The sequence below is a fragment of the Rhagoletis zephyria genome, unplaced genomic scaffold (assembly GCF_001687245.7).
Source record: "Rhagoletis zephyria isolate East Lansing unplaced genomic scaffold, Rhagoletis_zephyria_1.1 Rzeph_scaffold_00065, whole genome shotgun sequence".
Lineage (NCBI taxonomy): Eukaryota > Metazoa > Arthropoda > Insecta > Diptera > Tephritidae > Rhagoletis > Rhagoletis zephyria.
This window is the reverse complement of record NW_016157149.1, coordinates 530,207-548,050: the sequence shown is the minus strand read 5'-3', so window position 1 is coordinate 548,050 and position 17,844 is coordinate 530,207. Positions and strand designations below refer to the sequence as shown.

The 17,844-nt window shown below is 34.1% G+C and overlaps 1 protein-coding gene across 1 annotated transcript; it reads left to right on the top strand.

The window, feature by feature from the left end:
- The first annotated feature begins 14,324 nt into the window (after positions 1 to 14,324).
- On the top strand, positions 14,325 to 15,261 carry LOC108371207 (uncharacterized). Its single transcript, XM_017626716.1, has 2 exons — positions 14,325 to 14,807; positions 14,917 to 15,261. The coding sequence occupies exons 1-2, from the start codon at positions 14,325 to 14,327 to the stop codon at positions 15,259 to 15,261; spliced, it is 828 nt and encodes a 275-aa protein (XP_017482205.1).
- Positions 15,262 to 17,844: the final 2,583 nt, after the last annotated feature.

Below are 17,844 nucleotides of genomic sequence, written 5' to 3'. Positions count from 1 at the left end.
ATTTCTTGCATTATATGGGTCAAAGCCGTGTTTGTGGCAGAATAAGTTCACGATATTGCAGTTGTGAATTAAAAAAACAAAAAAAAAATGTTGAACAAAATGGTAGGAAAATTATGAAATTTCGGCTTTAGTTATTTCGATCTTTCCTCGACCGCATTTGTAAAGAAATAAATGTTGTACCAGCATGCTGGTAAGTTATATGATTCGAGCTTGATGGTACAATCACTTGATGGAGTCAGCAAGTTGGTGTCGTATATTTCCCCCTTTATACAAAACGTTTTTGGTTGGAAAAAATATGAGCTTTTTTCCAGAGTTCAGTGATTTTCTATATCATTACTTATTGAAACTGTTTGCGCATATACTTATATACGTATATGTAAGTAAAAAAACCATTTTTAGCCACAACGACTTTTTTAGCTCTTTTATAGCCCTATTTTTAACGGAATTTTGCTATATGGATTTCGCTATGTATATTGGATTTCGCTGTCGGCCGCTGTGGTGTAGTGGCAAGCAGTGCGCGCTTCCACTCCACAGCACCTGGGTTCGAGCTCTGGTCAAAGCAACATCGCAAAAAAAATATAAAAAAAAGGTTTTTCTTAACAGCGGTCGTCCCTCGGCAGGCAATGGCAAACCTCAGAGTGTATTTCTGCCATGAAAAACAGCTTCTCCTAAAAATACAATCGCCGTTCGGAGTCGGCGTAAAAGTGTAGGTGTGTCTTTGTGTGACAACATCAAGGCGCACGCCACAGATCGGAGGAGAAGCTCGGCCAAACACTAACGTATGTGTAAGCGCCAATCTATTATTATTATTATATTATATTGGATCTCTGTAGAACAATTATGTATACGCGTCCATTTTGAAATTGCCACCAACTATACTTACTATAAAGTTTCTTGGACATATTTACTATAGAACCGGATCATTGTTGCCGCCAAGGAGAAACGTTCTTCAAATTTATNGAAATCTATTTGAAAATTTTATGATTGTACCAAGGCGAATACATATAAGGTGGTATCGATTGAACAAATACAACAATTACTTGTATTTTGTTTGGCCATTGTCAAATTTCAGCTATTCTTCTCCGAATGATAAAGGGCGACAGAAAATACAAACACTCTCACGTTTTACTCACTCACTAACGAAATACAAAATTTTGACAATCAAACGCTACTCACAGCTGATGAAACAACACCACCTTATATAAATTCACCTTGGATTGTACCAGCATGCTGGTGTCGTGAGTGCTGAAATTAGCTCAATTTTCTAAGTAAAAAATATTTTGGCGGAAATTTCTTGCATTATATGGGTCAAAGCCGTGTTTGTGGCAGAATAAGTTCACGATATTGCAGTTGTGAATTAAAAAAACAAAAAAAAAATGTTGAACAAAATGGTAGGAAAATTATGAAATTTCGGCTTTAGTTATTTCGATCTTTCCTCGACCGCATTTGTAAAGAAATAAATGTTGTACCAGCATGCTGGTAAGTTATATGATTCGAGCTTGATGGTACAATCACTTGATGGAGTCAGCAAGTTGGTGTCGTATATTTCCCCCTTTATACAAAACGTTTTTGGTTGGAAAAAATATGAGCTTTTTTCCAGAGTTCAGTGATTTTCTATATCATTACTTATTGAAACTGTTTGCGCATATACTTATATACGTATATGTAAGTAAAAAAACCATTTTTAGCCACAACGACTTTTTTAGCTCTTTTATAGCCCTATTTTTAACGGAATTTTGCTATATGGATTTCGCTATGTATATTGGATTTCGCTGTCGGCCGCTGTGGTGTAGTGGCAAGCAGTGCGCGCTTCCACTCCACAGCACCTGGGTTCGAGCTCTGGTCAAAGCAACATCGCAAAAAAAATATAAAAAAAAGGTTTTTCTTAACAGCGGTCGTCCCTCGGCAGGCAATGGCAAACCTCAGAGTGTATTTCTGCCATGAAAAACAGCTTCTCCTAAAAATACAATCGCCGTTCGGAGTCGGCGTAAAAGTGTAGGTGTGTCTTTGTGTGACAACATCAAGGCGCACGCCACAGATCGGAGGAGAAGCTCGGCCAAACACTAACGTATGTGTAAGCGCCAATCTATTATTATTATTATATTATATTGGATCTCTGTAGAACAATTATGTATACGCGTCCATTTTGAAATTGCCACCAACTATACTTACTATAAAGTTTCTTGGACATATTTACTATAGAACCGGATCATTGTTGCCGCCAAGGAGAAACGTTCTTCAAATTTATTTCGTTGTGAGATTAACCGTTATATGAAATGTTACACAATTAGAGAATTTAAAGAACTTCATCACGGACATAACGCTTTCGTTAGGTTATTTAAAGCGGCAAATGACCATCGAACCATAATCTTGGCAGATGAATGTGCCAATGAAAATCGTAAACGTGAATTGTTGGTGAAAATGTTGGACCAAAAAGTTTCAATAAAAAAAAATTATTTTATGAAAACAAACAAACTCACTTTCGGATTTATAATATTAGTAAGGATAACATAAACAATACATTAAATTTTTAAGTATCTTCGTTTCAATTTTACTGCAGAGCCACGATGGTTCGATGGTCATGACACCACACAGTGAGACTTCCGAAATAAGTTTAGGACAGCTATTCAAACTTCTTAGTCATCCCCAGTTCGAACTAGCGTATACTTACGCGGGTGGCAATACAACCAAGCTTAGAGTACAATCCACAACAAGCTTTTCAGGCGTTCAGCGTTTCTCAGGCTATCAGCGCTCTATTCAGCTATGAGTTTAATGCGCAAAATATACCACACAAATATTCGAATAAGAATTTGAAAAAATCTCATTTGAACTTAATTCCCTAATCTGCAATTAGAAAGGGAGATTAGCCAAACAAAATTCGTCCCTCGTTAATCAGTAACTATAAGATAATCTCCGATCAAACCGATAACTTTTCGGTGTCCAACCTAGCGTTATCGATTATTTCTACGAAGAAGGGGAGAAATGTCATATGTTAAAGTAAGCAAAAATGGATGGAAGAAAAGAGGTTTGTGAAGGTATTTTTAATAAAATATTAAGTTAAAATAAATATAAATTGCAGAAAAGAGTGATCACGGTGGTACGGAGAAGAAACTTTACTTTTCCTTGAGATGTGAAGCACAACAAATTTGACGGCTAATAACACGGCTCAACAAAATTTGGTCGTATGTTTTCTCAAAAACGGCACTGACCTCGTCTTATAGATTTTTTTATGCTGGTTTTAAGTGAATTTGCAAAATTTTTCTAGCACGTCCAGTTTTTGAGAAAAAAGCTGTTGAAATTTCGAAAAATGGAAAATTAAAAAAAAAATTTAACTAGGTTTTGCAGGTAGTTTTTCCGAAGAAAAAAAACACGTATTAATGAAAATCCAATCCGTCTGATGGATTTTACCTCATGTCGATGAGCTAATTCGAAATGAGTGAAATATTAAAAAAAGTCTCAGTTCTTAAATAGCATGCACTTGTTTTCCCACAGGCACGAACATCTCAGTCTATGAAATTACTTTAAAAACAAAGTGATTTCATTAACAAATCCACATTAAAAAATCGTTATCCCAGATTCATCATTAGCCGGTCTTTTGTCTCTTAACACTTTCCGCGTTCTGGAATGCACTCCTCAAACATTTTTTTGTGGATCGCATTATCATCGCTTTTAAAGGTCCAGAGATAGTCAGCAAGCATGTGGAGGTTTGATGTCCTATCATACCACTTCTCCATAGTGGCTATGTCCTGGTAGAATCGCACGCCATGTTCTTCGCTAGTGTTTTTTACTTAGTTTTATTTTTTTTTATTTTTCGCCCCTTTCTACTCAATACATCGACATGAGCTAGAATCCATCAGACGAATTGGATTTGCTAGTCAAAGATAAACTGTTTTATTCATTTCAGACACAACGTTCATTCTCCTTTACATTTTGTTATTAATGCTAAAACGGCGTTTACACTTCTTGTTTATTTATACTACTAATACGGCGTTTACAAGTCTTGGTTATTCATAAGGGCGATACTCCACAACTCCCCACACAAGCTTTTGTAAACCTCGCAATATAGGGTAGGTGCATCAATCGTCGGACAGTTTAGGTGTTTTTTTAATTTTCTTAAGCGACCATTTTAAGCCTACTGATAATAACAAATTGAAGTGAATTGATTAAAGCGCTTCTGTTAGTTACAACTTGTGATCAAAAATAATTTTTTTGATGAATATTTCCGTCTTGTTGTTATTAAAAAAAAATTAAAAAAGTTCTGTTGTACTATTAGTCGGACAAGATTTTTCAATTATCGGACGCAGCGTACTCTAATTGTCGGACATAGGCAAAACTGCATGAAATTATTTTTTTATAAATTTATTTTAATTTGTTAAGCGACCAAAAACTTAAAAATGAGTTCTACTTCTAACTAATATATACAATAAAATAAGGAATCAAATTACATATAAGAAATTACTAATTACAATTGTCGTAAATAAGCAAAACTGCACGGAAATATGTTTTTTCATGCCTTCATTATTAATTTTTTAACGACCTTAAAGTTAAAAATAATTTCTACTTATAACTGATATATATACACCTACTGCATCATCAAAAAAAGTTGCGGTTTTTCCGCCGGGATTACAAAATTTATTATATTCTAAGGCGTTCACCAAAATATTTGGGGAAAATATTAAGATTTAAGTGAGCTGGACCGATTCGAAAATATGAATAAAAATAGCTTCGTAAAGAACTTTTTGAAAAAGGTCCCCTCAGATGACAAAATAGATTACGCTTGAAAAATCTGCATAAAAATATTTAAAAGTTTTTTCAACGGAATCGTAAGAATGAGATTTTTGATGCTGTTTTTTTTTTACTTTTTTCAAAGATTGATTTACGAAAAACTTGAATAACTGGGCCAAAACTATTCTGATTTAGACTTATGGGATCTCAGTAGAAAGGTATTTTCACACTGTTTTTATTTCTGTCCAAAAAAAATCATTCGTGTCCCAATTTTTTTTTTTCAAATACCAACACATCTTAATTCAACTTTGAATGACGTTCGTTCATCCTACCTTTCTCTTTCATCCCCTGAATGAGTTTATTAGCAAATAAATAAAAAGGGTGAAAAAATAGCTTTCCACCGACACCTCTTAAGTCTAAATCAGAAGAGTTTAGGCTCAGTTATTCAAGTTTTTCTTATACCAATCTTTGAAAGAAGTTAAAAAACAGCATCAAAAATCTGATCATTACAATTCCGTTCAACTTTTTTTAAAATATTATTATGCAAATTTTTTAAGTTTAAACCGTTTTGTCATTTGAGGTGATTTTTTCAAAAAAAATGTTTAAGAAACTATTTTTATTCACACACTCACAATCTGCTCATAAAATTGATGTGGTATTCAATCACGTTACGCGGTATGTTTTTGGGTTGGCGAAATACGATCATATATCTGAATGGAAGTCACTGCTCCTAGGATGCGGTATTTTTGAATACTTGAAGGCTAGAAATTGCATTTTTCTATTTCGCCTTATGATGGATAAGGAACCTAGCTATCTGTTTGAAAAATTGTATTTCCCGAAATCTGCGCGCCTAACGGAATTGATCGTGCCCAACTATAATTATCTAACATCTGCAAGACTATTTTTTGTTAATGCTATTCGCACCTGGAACTCGATTCCATCTCATATTCGTAATAGTTTGAACATAAGCAACTTTAAGAGTGTTTTGTATTCTTATTTTCGTTAAAATGCTATTTCATATCCAAAGTTATACCCTTTCCTCTGAGGCTCGCTATCTAGTTAGGTACAGGCTAATCAATACATTATTATGTTTTTCCTTATGCTCCACCTGTGATTCTCTATAGAGTTTTGTAAGTTTTTGTTGTTCCTGTTTTTGACTTATATATTGGGTCTATGAAATAACTCCCACGAAATAAGTCCCACTTTTTAAAGCGAAATAAGTCCCACCAAAAATTGCTTAAAAAAATGAAATAACTCCCACGAAATAAGTCCCACTTTTGAAAACGAAATAAGCCCCACCAAAATGAAATGATTTAAAAATTTACTTGAAATGAAATAACTCCCACTCAAAATGAAATAAGTCCCACTTTCATAAACGAAATAAGTCCCACTTTTTCACTGTTTAATGCGATTTCAAATAAGAAGTATTTGGCTCTTCGAAAAAAAACACACGTCGAATAATATGAATAATCAAAGCAGAGAAATAATAAAGAAAAATCGTATGCAAGCTCGCAGAAGGCTTCTTAATGGAATGGATATTACGAATTTTGATAGAGTTCCAGAATTTATTATTAATTCTTTTTTCGGTCAAGGAACGTATAGAGAACGCCTACTAGTAACAACGTTTGGATTCGTAAATGGATTAAGTACAGATCAATTGTTCTTATTATTAAGATGGAAACCGTTTCGGAAGGACCATCAGATTAAAATTATCGACCTTTATAAATGGCTTGAAGATCCAGTGCATGGTAGACGGTATTATAGTTTTAACGTGGTATTGGGATTAGTTGTATTTTGTAATGGTGATATTAGAAAACATGGAACACGAATTCCAAATTCCTACTAAAAATATAATAAAACACATACATACGTAATTCATCAACAATTTTTTTTAATATTGTTTTTCCAGTAGTTAAGTTCGGTACCTATTTGTACACATTTCTTTAAAGTTTTTTTATTATAGTAAGTATAAAGTAGTTTATAACAAAAAAAGGAGAGCCATGAGAGATAAGGACAAAAAATTATGGTTGTCCCTTTTACGAAATGTCCAATATATAACTTTTTGCATAAGAAAAAAATGAGAAATAAAGCCATAATGGCCTTATATTTCATGGCTCTAGTTAGGTACCCCTCCATAAAAAAATCATTTATTTATCAGATAAATATTTGAAGGGTTTCATGAACTTCTGCACGACAGTATGGACATACTAGTTTACTGGTTTGATCAATTTTGTGAGTTTGCATTGTAAGACAGCATTCACTGCAAATTTTCAAGTGCTTACAAGGAAAAAATAAGATATTTGGCTGCTTTATGAAACAAACCACACACATATTATTATTAATTGTATTCTGGTTGGTTTCAATATGGTTTAACGACTCGTCTTCAATGTCCTCTTCCAAATATGATAATTCTTCAAAAAGATCTTCATCAGGCTCCATTTGTACAATTAAATTATTTTTTGATAACACCAGTTGGTCAAGGAATTTAGAAGGAGTTATAGTACCTTGTAAGAGATCATTCTTGAATTTCGAAATCATATCTGCTTTCAAAACACAGGACTTTTTAATACGCTTTTTTCCCACACTACCATTGGTATTCAGCAATAGTTCAAATTTTCTTACTTTTTCAAATTCTTGCATCTGTAAAAATGCTACAAATTTGAAAAAAGTAGCCTTCTTTGGAATGCTTTTTCCTATGACGCCATTGTAAGCTTCTATTGCAGACGTAGTGCGGATTTCAGAATCGAAAACTGAAAAGTTATGTGGACCGATCTGTAATAATGAAATCATAACATCTTTTTGTAAATATTCTGTAAAAGGCAATATTGTACATTTTGCATCCATTGATTCTCAAAATATTTTATAAATGATTTGAATCTATCTAAAGCGTTCAATTTTCCTAGATCTTCGGTTAGTAGTTGGAAGCTATCCGAAATGTGCATTCCAGGTAATAATGGAAGAGATAGAAATTTGTGATAAATTCTAGACGCTTCTTTATTTTGCCGAATATATTGAGCGAGCCTTTTGTCCTTCATGGTTATGAATCGACGCAATGCCTGGCAATAATGGAACCAGCAACCAAACATTTTTGAATCAGGGAAACTTTTTTCAATTGCGCTTCTCAATCCTGTTTCATAATCTGTTATAAAAGTTGCTTGTGACAAATCAATAATGCTCCTTTGTATATAACTAAATAAATGCTGATATGCTTTTAGAGACTTTTTGGTCATCAGTACGAAAAGAAAGGGGAATAACTAAAATAGAAAAAATAATAAATATATACATATGTATACATAATATAAATCATATATAGTTATGAATGAAATTAATTACCGAACCAAAGTATTCACAATGTAAGATTAATAGTTGTTTAAAGCTTCCTAGAGGAAGTACAGAAAAAGTACCATCAATTAAAATGTTTCTTTTCGAATTAACAGGAATGCATTCTTTCATCAGTTCAACAGTTCTTTCGGAACAAAAAACGCAATATGCAAAGTCTCCTTCTTGGTAGCATATGTTGAAAAACTGCCATTGTTTATTTCCATTTAATTTGGAATAACCGAATTTATCATAAACTGCTGCGTCTTGGAAAACTTCCTGCACATCTGCCGGTGTTTTGGGAGAATTTTTAAAATTTTTATTCGCAATATACTGCAAACACCGCTGTATTTTATCAAAGACAATATTTTTGCTTTCCTTTTGATTTCTGCAAAGACTTTATTAAGTACTTACTTAATAAATAATAATTATCATGTGGGTGGTACTTACTCCATGCTAGTATTCACAAAAATATTGCGAATACTTCCACCGCAATTGTTTTCAGTTGGCTTTTCATTAAGACGTGCGCATTTTGTTTTTGACATTACTTAAAAATTTTAGTTCTTTGTACAGAGCCTCTTGATTATCGTGATTGTGCGCTTTACAATTTTTTGCTTTAATGCACTCGCTGCTAAATAACATTATTCGTGATGGACAATCCTTTACATAACAAACATAAAAATGTTTTTCTAATTTAGTGCACTTTTTAATATATAATTGTTTCTCAAAAAAAATATAAAGAAGCTTGCTGTTACTCCTCTTCCCTGCAATTATTTCGTATGTCACACTCATGTTCACTATTGAAATTCACAAACTTAACTAATCAATATAATGATAAGGTCTTGTAAACTAGCACACTTAACAACAAATTTGAAACAATACCATTCATTTCGTAAAGAGCAAGAAATAACGGAACTTTTCGAAAGCATATTCTACAATACAATAAATTTTTTTTAAAAAGCAACAAAAAGAACATTATGAAATTCAATGAGAAACAACGTGAAGAGCAACAAATAACGGCAAAAATTATTAAGCATTCACTTAAAATGCAAAATTATGAAAATGAAATAAGTCCCACTTAAAACGAAATAAATCCCACCCAAAATATAAATTTAGGGGTATGAAATAACTCCCACTTTACAAAACGAATTTATTCCCATTCAAAACGAAATAAGTCCCACTTAAAATAAAAACGCGTAACGAAATAAGTCCCACCAATTGACGAAATAAGTCCTACTTTTAAAAACGAAATAACTCCCACTTTCAAAATAGCAATTTTTGGTGGGACTTATTTCGTTTTTAAAAGTGGGACTTATTTCGTGGGAGTTATTTCATAGACCCTATATATTACTTAATTTTAAACATTAACATATTGTAATTCTTTATTATAAGTTGCAGTTGTACTATAAAATATCATTGGGATCTTATTGTGCTAATGTTATATTTTATAATAAATGAAATGAAATAAAAAACTCCATTTTTGGAGGTATTTTGAAATTGGTCCAGCTCACTTAAATCTTAATATTTTTTCGAAATATTTTGGTGGACGTCTTAAAATATAACAGATTTTATAATTCCAATGGAAAAATAGTACCGATTTTTTTTTTGTATGAGGAGTGATGCAGTCTAATATACATACATAGCAGAGTAAAATAATACATACATATCGAATCCAATATTTTTGAAATTATATTCAGCATCGCTGATAAGTTCCTTATACTTATATATATTTTATATTTGCTTTTATAAAATTATATTTTTTTTTTATTATTCGTGCATTTATTTGTTGGATCTGCTTATTTTACATCTATTAAGCCTAACAACAAGTTTAAAAATCTTACGTCTAATTTTACAATAATGTAGCTCAAACCCTACGGTTGAGCCCTCTTGGTTTAACGTCGCTCAATTAAAGGCTGGTAGATCTCTTCTTCGCAGGCGTGTTATATTTGTTGTGTTGCACAGGCCACTTGCCAGTGGATTTGGGTGGTTACGCAGTTTTATTTTGTATTTTTCTCTGCTGCTGTCGATTACAGATTTAACCATCGGTATACCATGGTCTCTATGTATATTTTCATTGCGGACATACCACGGTGCTCCCGTTAAGGCCCTTAGCGTTTTAGATTGGAATGTTGGTTGCACAGGTCGTAACCCACAGTTGAATACCATACATCCATATAGGCTTAATCACTGTATTATATACAAGTACTTTATAATCTGTTAGTTATGTATGATTCAAATATTTTGTGGAATTCCGGCGGCAACAATTTTTTAATTTTATATATAAGACCGTCGTGCCACACTTTGTCGAATGCTTGTGCCACATCGAGGAAAATTGCAGAGCAGTACTCTCTGAGCTCAAATGCCCTTCTGATTTCATTTGTAATTCGATTAACTTGTTCAATTGTACCATGTTTTTCTCGGAAGCCAAATTGGTGTGCTGGTATTAAATTGCGTTCATGGACAAAGGGAAGATATCTTTGATAGGAGTACTTTTTCGAATACTTTGGAAAGACAGGGCAGTAAGCTTATTGGTCTGTATGAGGACGGCTGTGTTGCGTCTTTTCCAGGTTTGGCTATCATGATTATCTTCGACCTTTTCCATGATTTCGGAAAGTAACCGAATTTGGGGATAGCGTTGAAAAGGTCAGAAAGAATTGCTAGTGCAACATTCGGTAGCTCTATTAGCATTTTCGGAGTTATAAAATCAGCACCCGGCGATTTCTTTGGATTAAGCTGCTTTACTATAGCTTTTACTTCTAAAGAGTTCGTCTTGCTAGGTGTGTATAGCTCATTTGTATTTTTGGTTAGCCGTGGCAGCCTGAAGTTGTTCGTTGGACAGTTTGGCTGAAACACATTCTTTAAATGGTGTGAAAAACACTCGGCTCTCTCCTGCTCACTACGAGCCCAGGTTCCACATTGGTTCCTAATTGGCATTTATGTAGCCACTGGTTTCCATAGAGAGTATCTTCCAGTAGAATTCGGGGAAAGCTTCTTAATGTACCTTTGCAAGTTGCGATCCTCTGCACGTTTGAGTGCTTGTTTCAGTTTTCTACTGGCAGCTTTATACAGTAGCTGTGAGGTTGGTGAGCGATGGCTCTGCCACTGTCTTCTTAGGCGCCGCTTTTCTGCCACAAGTTTTTCTATTTCGGTATTTGTAACTGATGTATGCGTAGGTGGTACTTGGACTTGATTTGGTGTTGCCAGGCCAGCGGCTGTAGTAAAGGTTTCTTTAAAATGTTCAACAAGGGAGTCTATATCACGCTCGCAGTTAAGTGCAGCGTTTAATTTAAGGTGACTACTGATGTACTTTTTATATTTAAGCCAGTTGGTGTTATTTGAAGTTAGACGAGGCTCAATTTCGATATTTTGGGTCTGTTCATATAGTTTTATTAATATAGGGGAGTGATCGGATGATAGTTCAGGTAGAGTTTCTGCTGTTATGTTATTTCTGTATATGTTTCTTGTAATTGCGAAATCTATTAGGTCTGGTATCTTCTTTATATCGGTAGGCCAGTAAGTAGGTTTACCAGGAGATGTGACCTCTAGTCTATTGTGCCTGTTTATAATGGTATTGTATAACTGCCGCCCTTTTGGGTTAATAAGGCGTGATCCCCAGTACGTATGCTTTGCGTTGAAGTCGCCTCCTGCCAGGAATCTATTACCCAGGCTATCAAAGAAATCTTTAAAGTCATTTTCAGAAATTAAAAATCGCGGTGGGCAATAAATAGCCGATAGATTCAAGTCTCGGTCGCGGTTTCGTAAGCATATGGTAGTTGCTTGCAGACAGGCTGTTGCTTTTGACTCTAGAATATTGTGCTTTAGACGATTTCTAATCAGCACCGCTGTGCCTCCATGAGCTTTACCATCTGGGTAATTTGTGGCATAGAATTTGTACCCAGGTATGGAGAAATTATATTTATTTGTTAAATGTGTCTCGGACAGTAGCATAACATCTATGTTGTATTCAGTGAGAAATTGACTGAGTTCTAATCTACGCTGGTTTACACCGTTAGCATTCCATAAGCAAATTTTCAATTCACTCATTTTTTACTCACTAAAATTTGCAACAATTAGTTTTGAGCCTTTATGAGGTCTTGAATCATATTTCGCATAGTAGACATGAATTGAGTCATACAATGAGTAAGATTCAATATCATTCCTTCTATGCCACAAGTAGGGGGGTTCGGCTGCATTTGCTCAGTATTATTCCTTTGAATATTTGCAAATGTTTCTTGATTGGAGTTTGATTTCGCCGTGCTTGGCTGCGTTTGTAGTTTTAACGCGTCGGCAAAAGAAACGTTGGGAACTCGCTGCGCATTGGCAAAAAAGGCTCCTGGTGTAGTGGTTGATGGCGTGAGGTGTTGGTATTTATAAGAGCTAATTGGAGTGGTGGAAGAGCGTACGGCTGTGTTGCGCTGATTCATGCGAGACTTTAAGTCTTTGTACACAGGGCATCCCCTATAATTGGCGGTGTGGTTACCTGCGCAATTACTGCATTTCTTTACAGTCACATAATCTTTGATAGCCTTGCAAGAAGCGGAAGCGTGAAGGTCGCCACAGGCAACACACACNAAGGTCGCCACAGGCAACACACACTGGGCGCAAGGTACAGTATGTTCTGGTGTGCCCAAATTCTTGACAATTTGTGCACTGTACGGGACCGTTTCGCTTGTGCGGCTCCTCCACTGTTATTCTTCGGTGTAGAAGATATCGTAGATTGTAGATTGGGTGAACTGCGTTTTTATTCATTGGCTTTGTTTCTGGCTTAAGTTCTACCTTAAACATAGCCTGAGCGATTTTTGCTCTGTTGATAATGCCTTCTCTAGAGCATGAGCAATATCAGCAATGGGTACACTTGATTCTATACCTTTTATTACTACTTGCAGTCCTTTGCTGCTTTTGAGCTGGTACGTATAGAAGTTTTTCTTATCTTCATTAAGGTGTTTGGTTACCAACCGGTAATTTTCTTCAGTTAGAATCTGAAGTTTGGTATCTTTAATATTGCCCTTGGTAACTGATGTTACGTGGAACGTATTGTCTCCAATAAGCTGAGTTAATTTATTCACGAGCTCACTACAGTTTTGCTCTCGTAAATAAATTGGGGGCGGTTTGGGTTTGGCTTTAGAAACTTCATTCGGCTCTTTGTCACATTCATTGTCCAGAATCGCAAACTTATTTCCCAGTAGAGGGTTAATGTCAGTGGTTTTCGTTTTTGCAATTTTTGATGGGTTTGCAATTTTTTNTGTCAACTTGCGCTGAGCTGCGTTGCTTGGATTGGGTTTTACTTGCAAAAGCAAGCAAACGAAATATCGCATGATTTACTTTGAAGTGCCGTTTTAAGCAGGCCCACTGTCGTTGTCAATAACAAAAAAAATTGTTTTGAATGAGCCATTGTTTACACAATTCAGACTGTGATCTTATGAAAAGTTATTCGCAGTATCTATTTTGCAAATTTTTCTTTTGCTTTGGCGACTAACTTAAATGGTAAGTATTTGACAGTAAAATAGTTTCAAATGTCAAAAGTTTTGTGATTTATTGTGTTATGTGATAAAGAACAATAATTTAAAAACTAAAGTCGAAGTAATAAAATAAATACTTAATAAAACTTATCCGAACATTAATGTCATTTTTTTTAGTGCTTTCAATAATCGGACATGTCGTCCGAGTATTAAAGCAATACAACCACCGCGTAATTTAATAATCGGACACATCGCGGTTTTTTTTCTAATGTATTAAACATTATTTAGAAATTTATAAGAGATTAAAGTTAGAAAGTTTGGTTTTGATTTTCAACAGATGAGTAAAAGATCTGTAAGCATTCCTCACAAGGAAAAATTAGAGAAGGCTCTTTGCGAAATCCGAAACAGGATCCTATGTTTGAGAGCTGCCGCTTAAAAATATGGAATACCAAAGTCCACACTTCATGATAGGATTACTGGAAGAGTTCCTGAAGGTGTTGTAAAATTAGGGCACGAGTCGTATTTATCAGAAGTGGAAGAACTGAAAATAACGAATTGGATCATGAACATTTGCAAATGCGGGTTTCCGTTGAATAGGGCTGATCTCTTGAATACAGTTCAAAAGATTATTGTCGATTCCAAGCGAAAAACCCCATTCAAAGACGGTAGACCAGGCAGAACTTGGCTTAAGCTTTTTTTCAAAAGAAACAGTTGTTTAGTAGAAAAGAAGCTGAGAGTATCTCCAAAGGAAGAGCTTTGGTCACGTAAGCGTATATACGAAAATGGTCCAAAGAATTACAGGAGTACCTTTTGAATAATGATATGGAAGACATTTTGGATGATCCATCGCGCATATTTAATGGTGACGAAAGCGGTTTCTCAATGTGTCCCAAATCTGGCAAAGTCATCGCTCCGAAAGGCTTCAAAAATGTCTATGAAATAAAAATGGCATCTGAGAAAGAAACGATAACCGTGCTGGAGGTAATTTGTGCCAATGGAGAAATGCTTCCCATGGTAATTTTTCCATATTTAAGACCACCAAGAGATATAATAAATAGTATGCCTGAAAACTGGATCCTCGGCCGGTCTGAAAGCGGATGGATGCGAAGCGAGACATTTTTTGAATATGTGGGTAATGGATTCCATAACTACCTGAATATTAAAAACATCAAAAGGCCGGTGATTTTGTTTATCGATGGACATAAGTCGCACTTAACAATGGAGTTAATTGAATTTTGCAATGAGCACCAAATTGTACTCTATGCACTACCACCAAATACAACGCATATTATGCAACCAGCGGATGTAAGTGTATTTAAACCGCTCAAGTTGAATTGGAAACAATATCTACGGCAATGGCAAATAGAAAATTTAAGCGAGATTCTCCCAAAGAAACATTTTTGTCCAATGTTAGAAAAGACTTAAAACTTCTGAAAATTTGGCTCAAACCATACGAAATGGTTTTCGTAAATCCGGCTTGTTTCCGTTTAACCCTAATGCCCTGGATTACTCGAAATATGTGAGCACCAATTTAAAAAATCTTCAAGAGAATGACGTTTATGAAGATAATGAACTGCGAACTGAGAAATTTAAAATCGCATCTGAGGTTATTTTAAATCTAGAGTCACAATTGCGCGATAGGGGATTAGATCCAAATGCAATCTTGGACGTTATTGATACAGCTAAGCGTGGTGTTGAAACACAAAGTATCGTCATTCCCAATATTTTAAGCACTCCGGGCGCACAAAAAAGGTTTTAAACGAACCATTATATCACAATCCTAGGCAAGTTTTGAAAGAATATTTTCGATACTAAATTTTATTAAAACAAAATGTCGAAATCAGCTTCATATAGAAACCGTGTCATCGTTAATTAAGAAAGAGATATTCTTTAATATCATAACTTTACGACACTCACATATTGACTAGATTTGACTATTTATTTTATTATATTTTAATTTGAATTATTTGTTTATAAAAATATATTTTATTCCTTAACAAACACTAAATGAAAATAAGTTTAATCTGTGAACAACATTAAAAAAAATCGACAAACTTTCGTAAAAATTTCGGACTTTTTATTTCAATTTTATCTCTTAATATTTTGCAGTTTTTTAGTTCATTCAATTTTAGTCCAATAAAGTGCAAATTTAAAGTAGCTGTGATTTACAGTTGATGTATAGCATATTTTTGACGATGTCGGTAACTTTCTTCCATATTATCTAAGTATGTTCGACGATTTTTATAATGAAGAAAATAGGCACAGCCTTCATCAAAAAATAAAAAATAAATAAATAAATAAAAATCAACGATAAGCGCAGCTATGTATGTATTTTAAACTTGCACTTTATTTGAATTGATCGGGCTACAAAACTGCATACTCAAAATATGTATTTATAGGAAATCTAATTAAAAAGCTTTACGAAAGTTTGTTGATTTTTTTAATGTTGCGCAAAGATTAAACTTTGGATTTATACGGGTTTTGTTAAAGTGTAAACTGCATTTTTAAAAACAAAACAAAGAATTAAAATTATATAATTTTAAAATAAATGGCGAATCTAGTTAACATGTACAAAGTTTTGATAAGCACTTGATATGTCAAGTTTTAGTACTGAATTCAAAGAAGATGTCTCTTTCATCCATTCATAATAACTTAAAAAAATTTGTTTGTTAAGAAGTGTATCTTAAAATATCTGCCTGACATTTATGTTAAAAGTGTAAAATATGTAAATGTACCTACATGAACTTTCCCGTGAATACCATCAAATCATTGGTCTTGAAGGGAATCTATGTATGCATACATGCATATGAGCAAATTAAAAGTCGATACAATTTACAGTCGAAAAGTACAGTTTTTGTATAGATTATAGATTATTTCCCAATACTGTGGGGAACTAAGCAAAATAGTGGATTTCGCAAATATTCAAATACATAATCCACCAACCGATAATTTTATATATTCATTAAAAGATAATTTGTCATCAGTCTGATATAAAAAAATTATAAATCGGAGGGGTAAAATAGTATTGTGTTGTTAATTCAAAAAAAAGTTTAATTTCACCGACGAAGGGGGAGAATCTATCCCCCCCTAAATCCCTCCCCTGGCTACGCCATTGGGTAGTAGTGATAACAAATCTTTATAAGTAGGACGTCCTGTTTCGCCGCCACGCTTTCCAGGTATGCGACCTTAAAAAAGTGAAAAATGATAGTTAACAAGCAACCAAACAATAAAGGTGTAAAAATCACTTACCTTCATATACTTCTCTATGGGTCCGGGCGAATACTTCACGACCCGGATTCCGACGATTGGGGTATCGCTCTGCATAGAGTCTTTGAGCAGCTCTGGCATTACAGCAAGCTTCACCGTAAATTAGGTGAATATCCACATATTCATGCGACGTATACTGCGTGTTCTCTGTCATAGTATTAATAACACAATGTTCGAAGGGTCCAATTTCACAAAATCCACTTTTACTAATTCCGGTAAGTAACATAAAATAATGTCAGGAGACGGAAATAATGTACCTTTGTACTATTTAGCATGTCATTGGTCGGTAACAAGAGCAACTTAAATTTAAATCTATTAAATACATTCTAGCGTGTTTAAGTCCTTTGCCCACAAAAGCGGCTATAACTTTTTTTCTATTCAAAACAGTAAGAGTGCCACCTTTCTGAAATCTTTATTAAATGAGCAATTTTTTTATGTAATGTAAAATTATAGCTAAGTACATTTTTTTTTACCAGATATAGTCAAAGTTGGGGAAGAAAATATCAAAAAGTTAAAAATCCCAAAATAGTCCTAATTTTATGATGGTTCCTTAATATATTTTAACTACATTGCATTTGAATATGGAGAAGGAACTATCTGGAAGAATTTTACATAAAAAATTTACTAAGTATAGCCTGGGTTGTAGATGCAGTTAAAGAAAATACATGAAAAGGCACGATTTTTTTTTATTCAAAAAAATGTAAATATTTCAAAAACGGTGACACTTTTACCTGAAAATTTTTTGTTTATCATAGAGCTCACGCCCCCACTTACCTTCCCCTAAAGTTTGGCAGGTTACTTCTGGGACACCCTGTATAAACGACACCAATTCAACCCACGTCTAAAAGTTTACTATTATTATTAGAACGAAATTGCTTTAATATGTTTGCACCTATTGGTATTAATTTCACTTCAGATAGAATAAAAGATAAATAGGTATAACTGGGGATACCGGATTTGGACACTTACAAATCGACTTTTCACATTAGAAGTGGTCCACATGAAAAAGCTGCGAGTTTTTCTCAAATTATTGCACTTTGCCTTAAATTATCCGCTATTATAAAGTGGAAAAAGA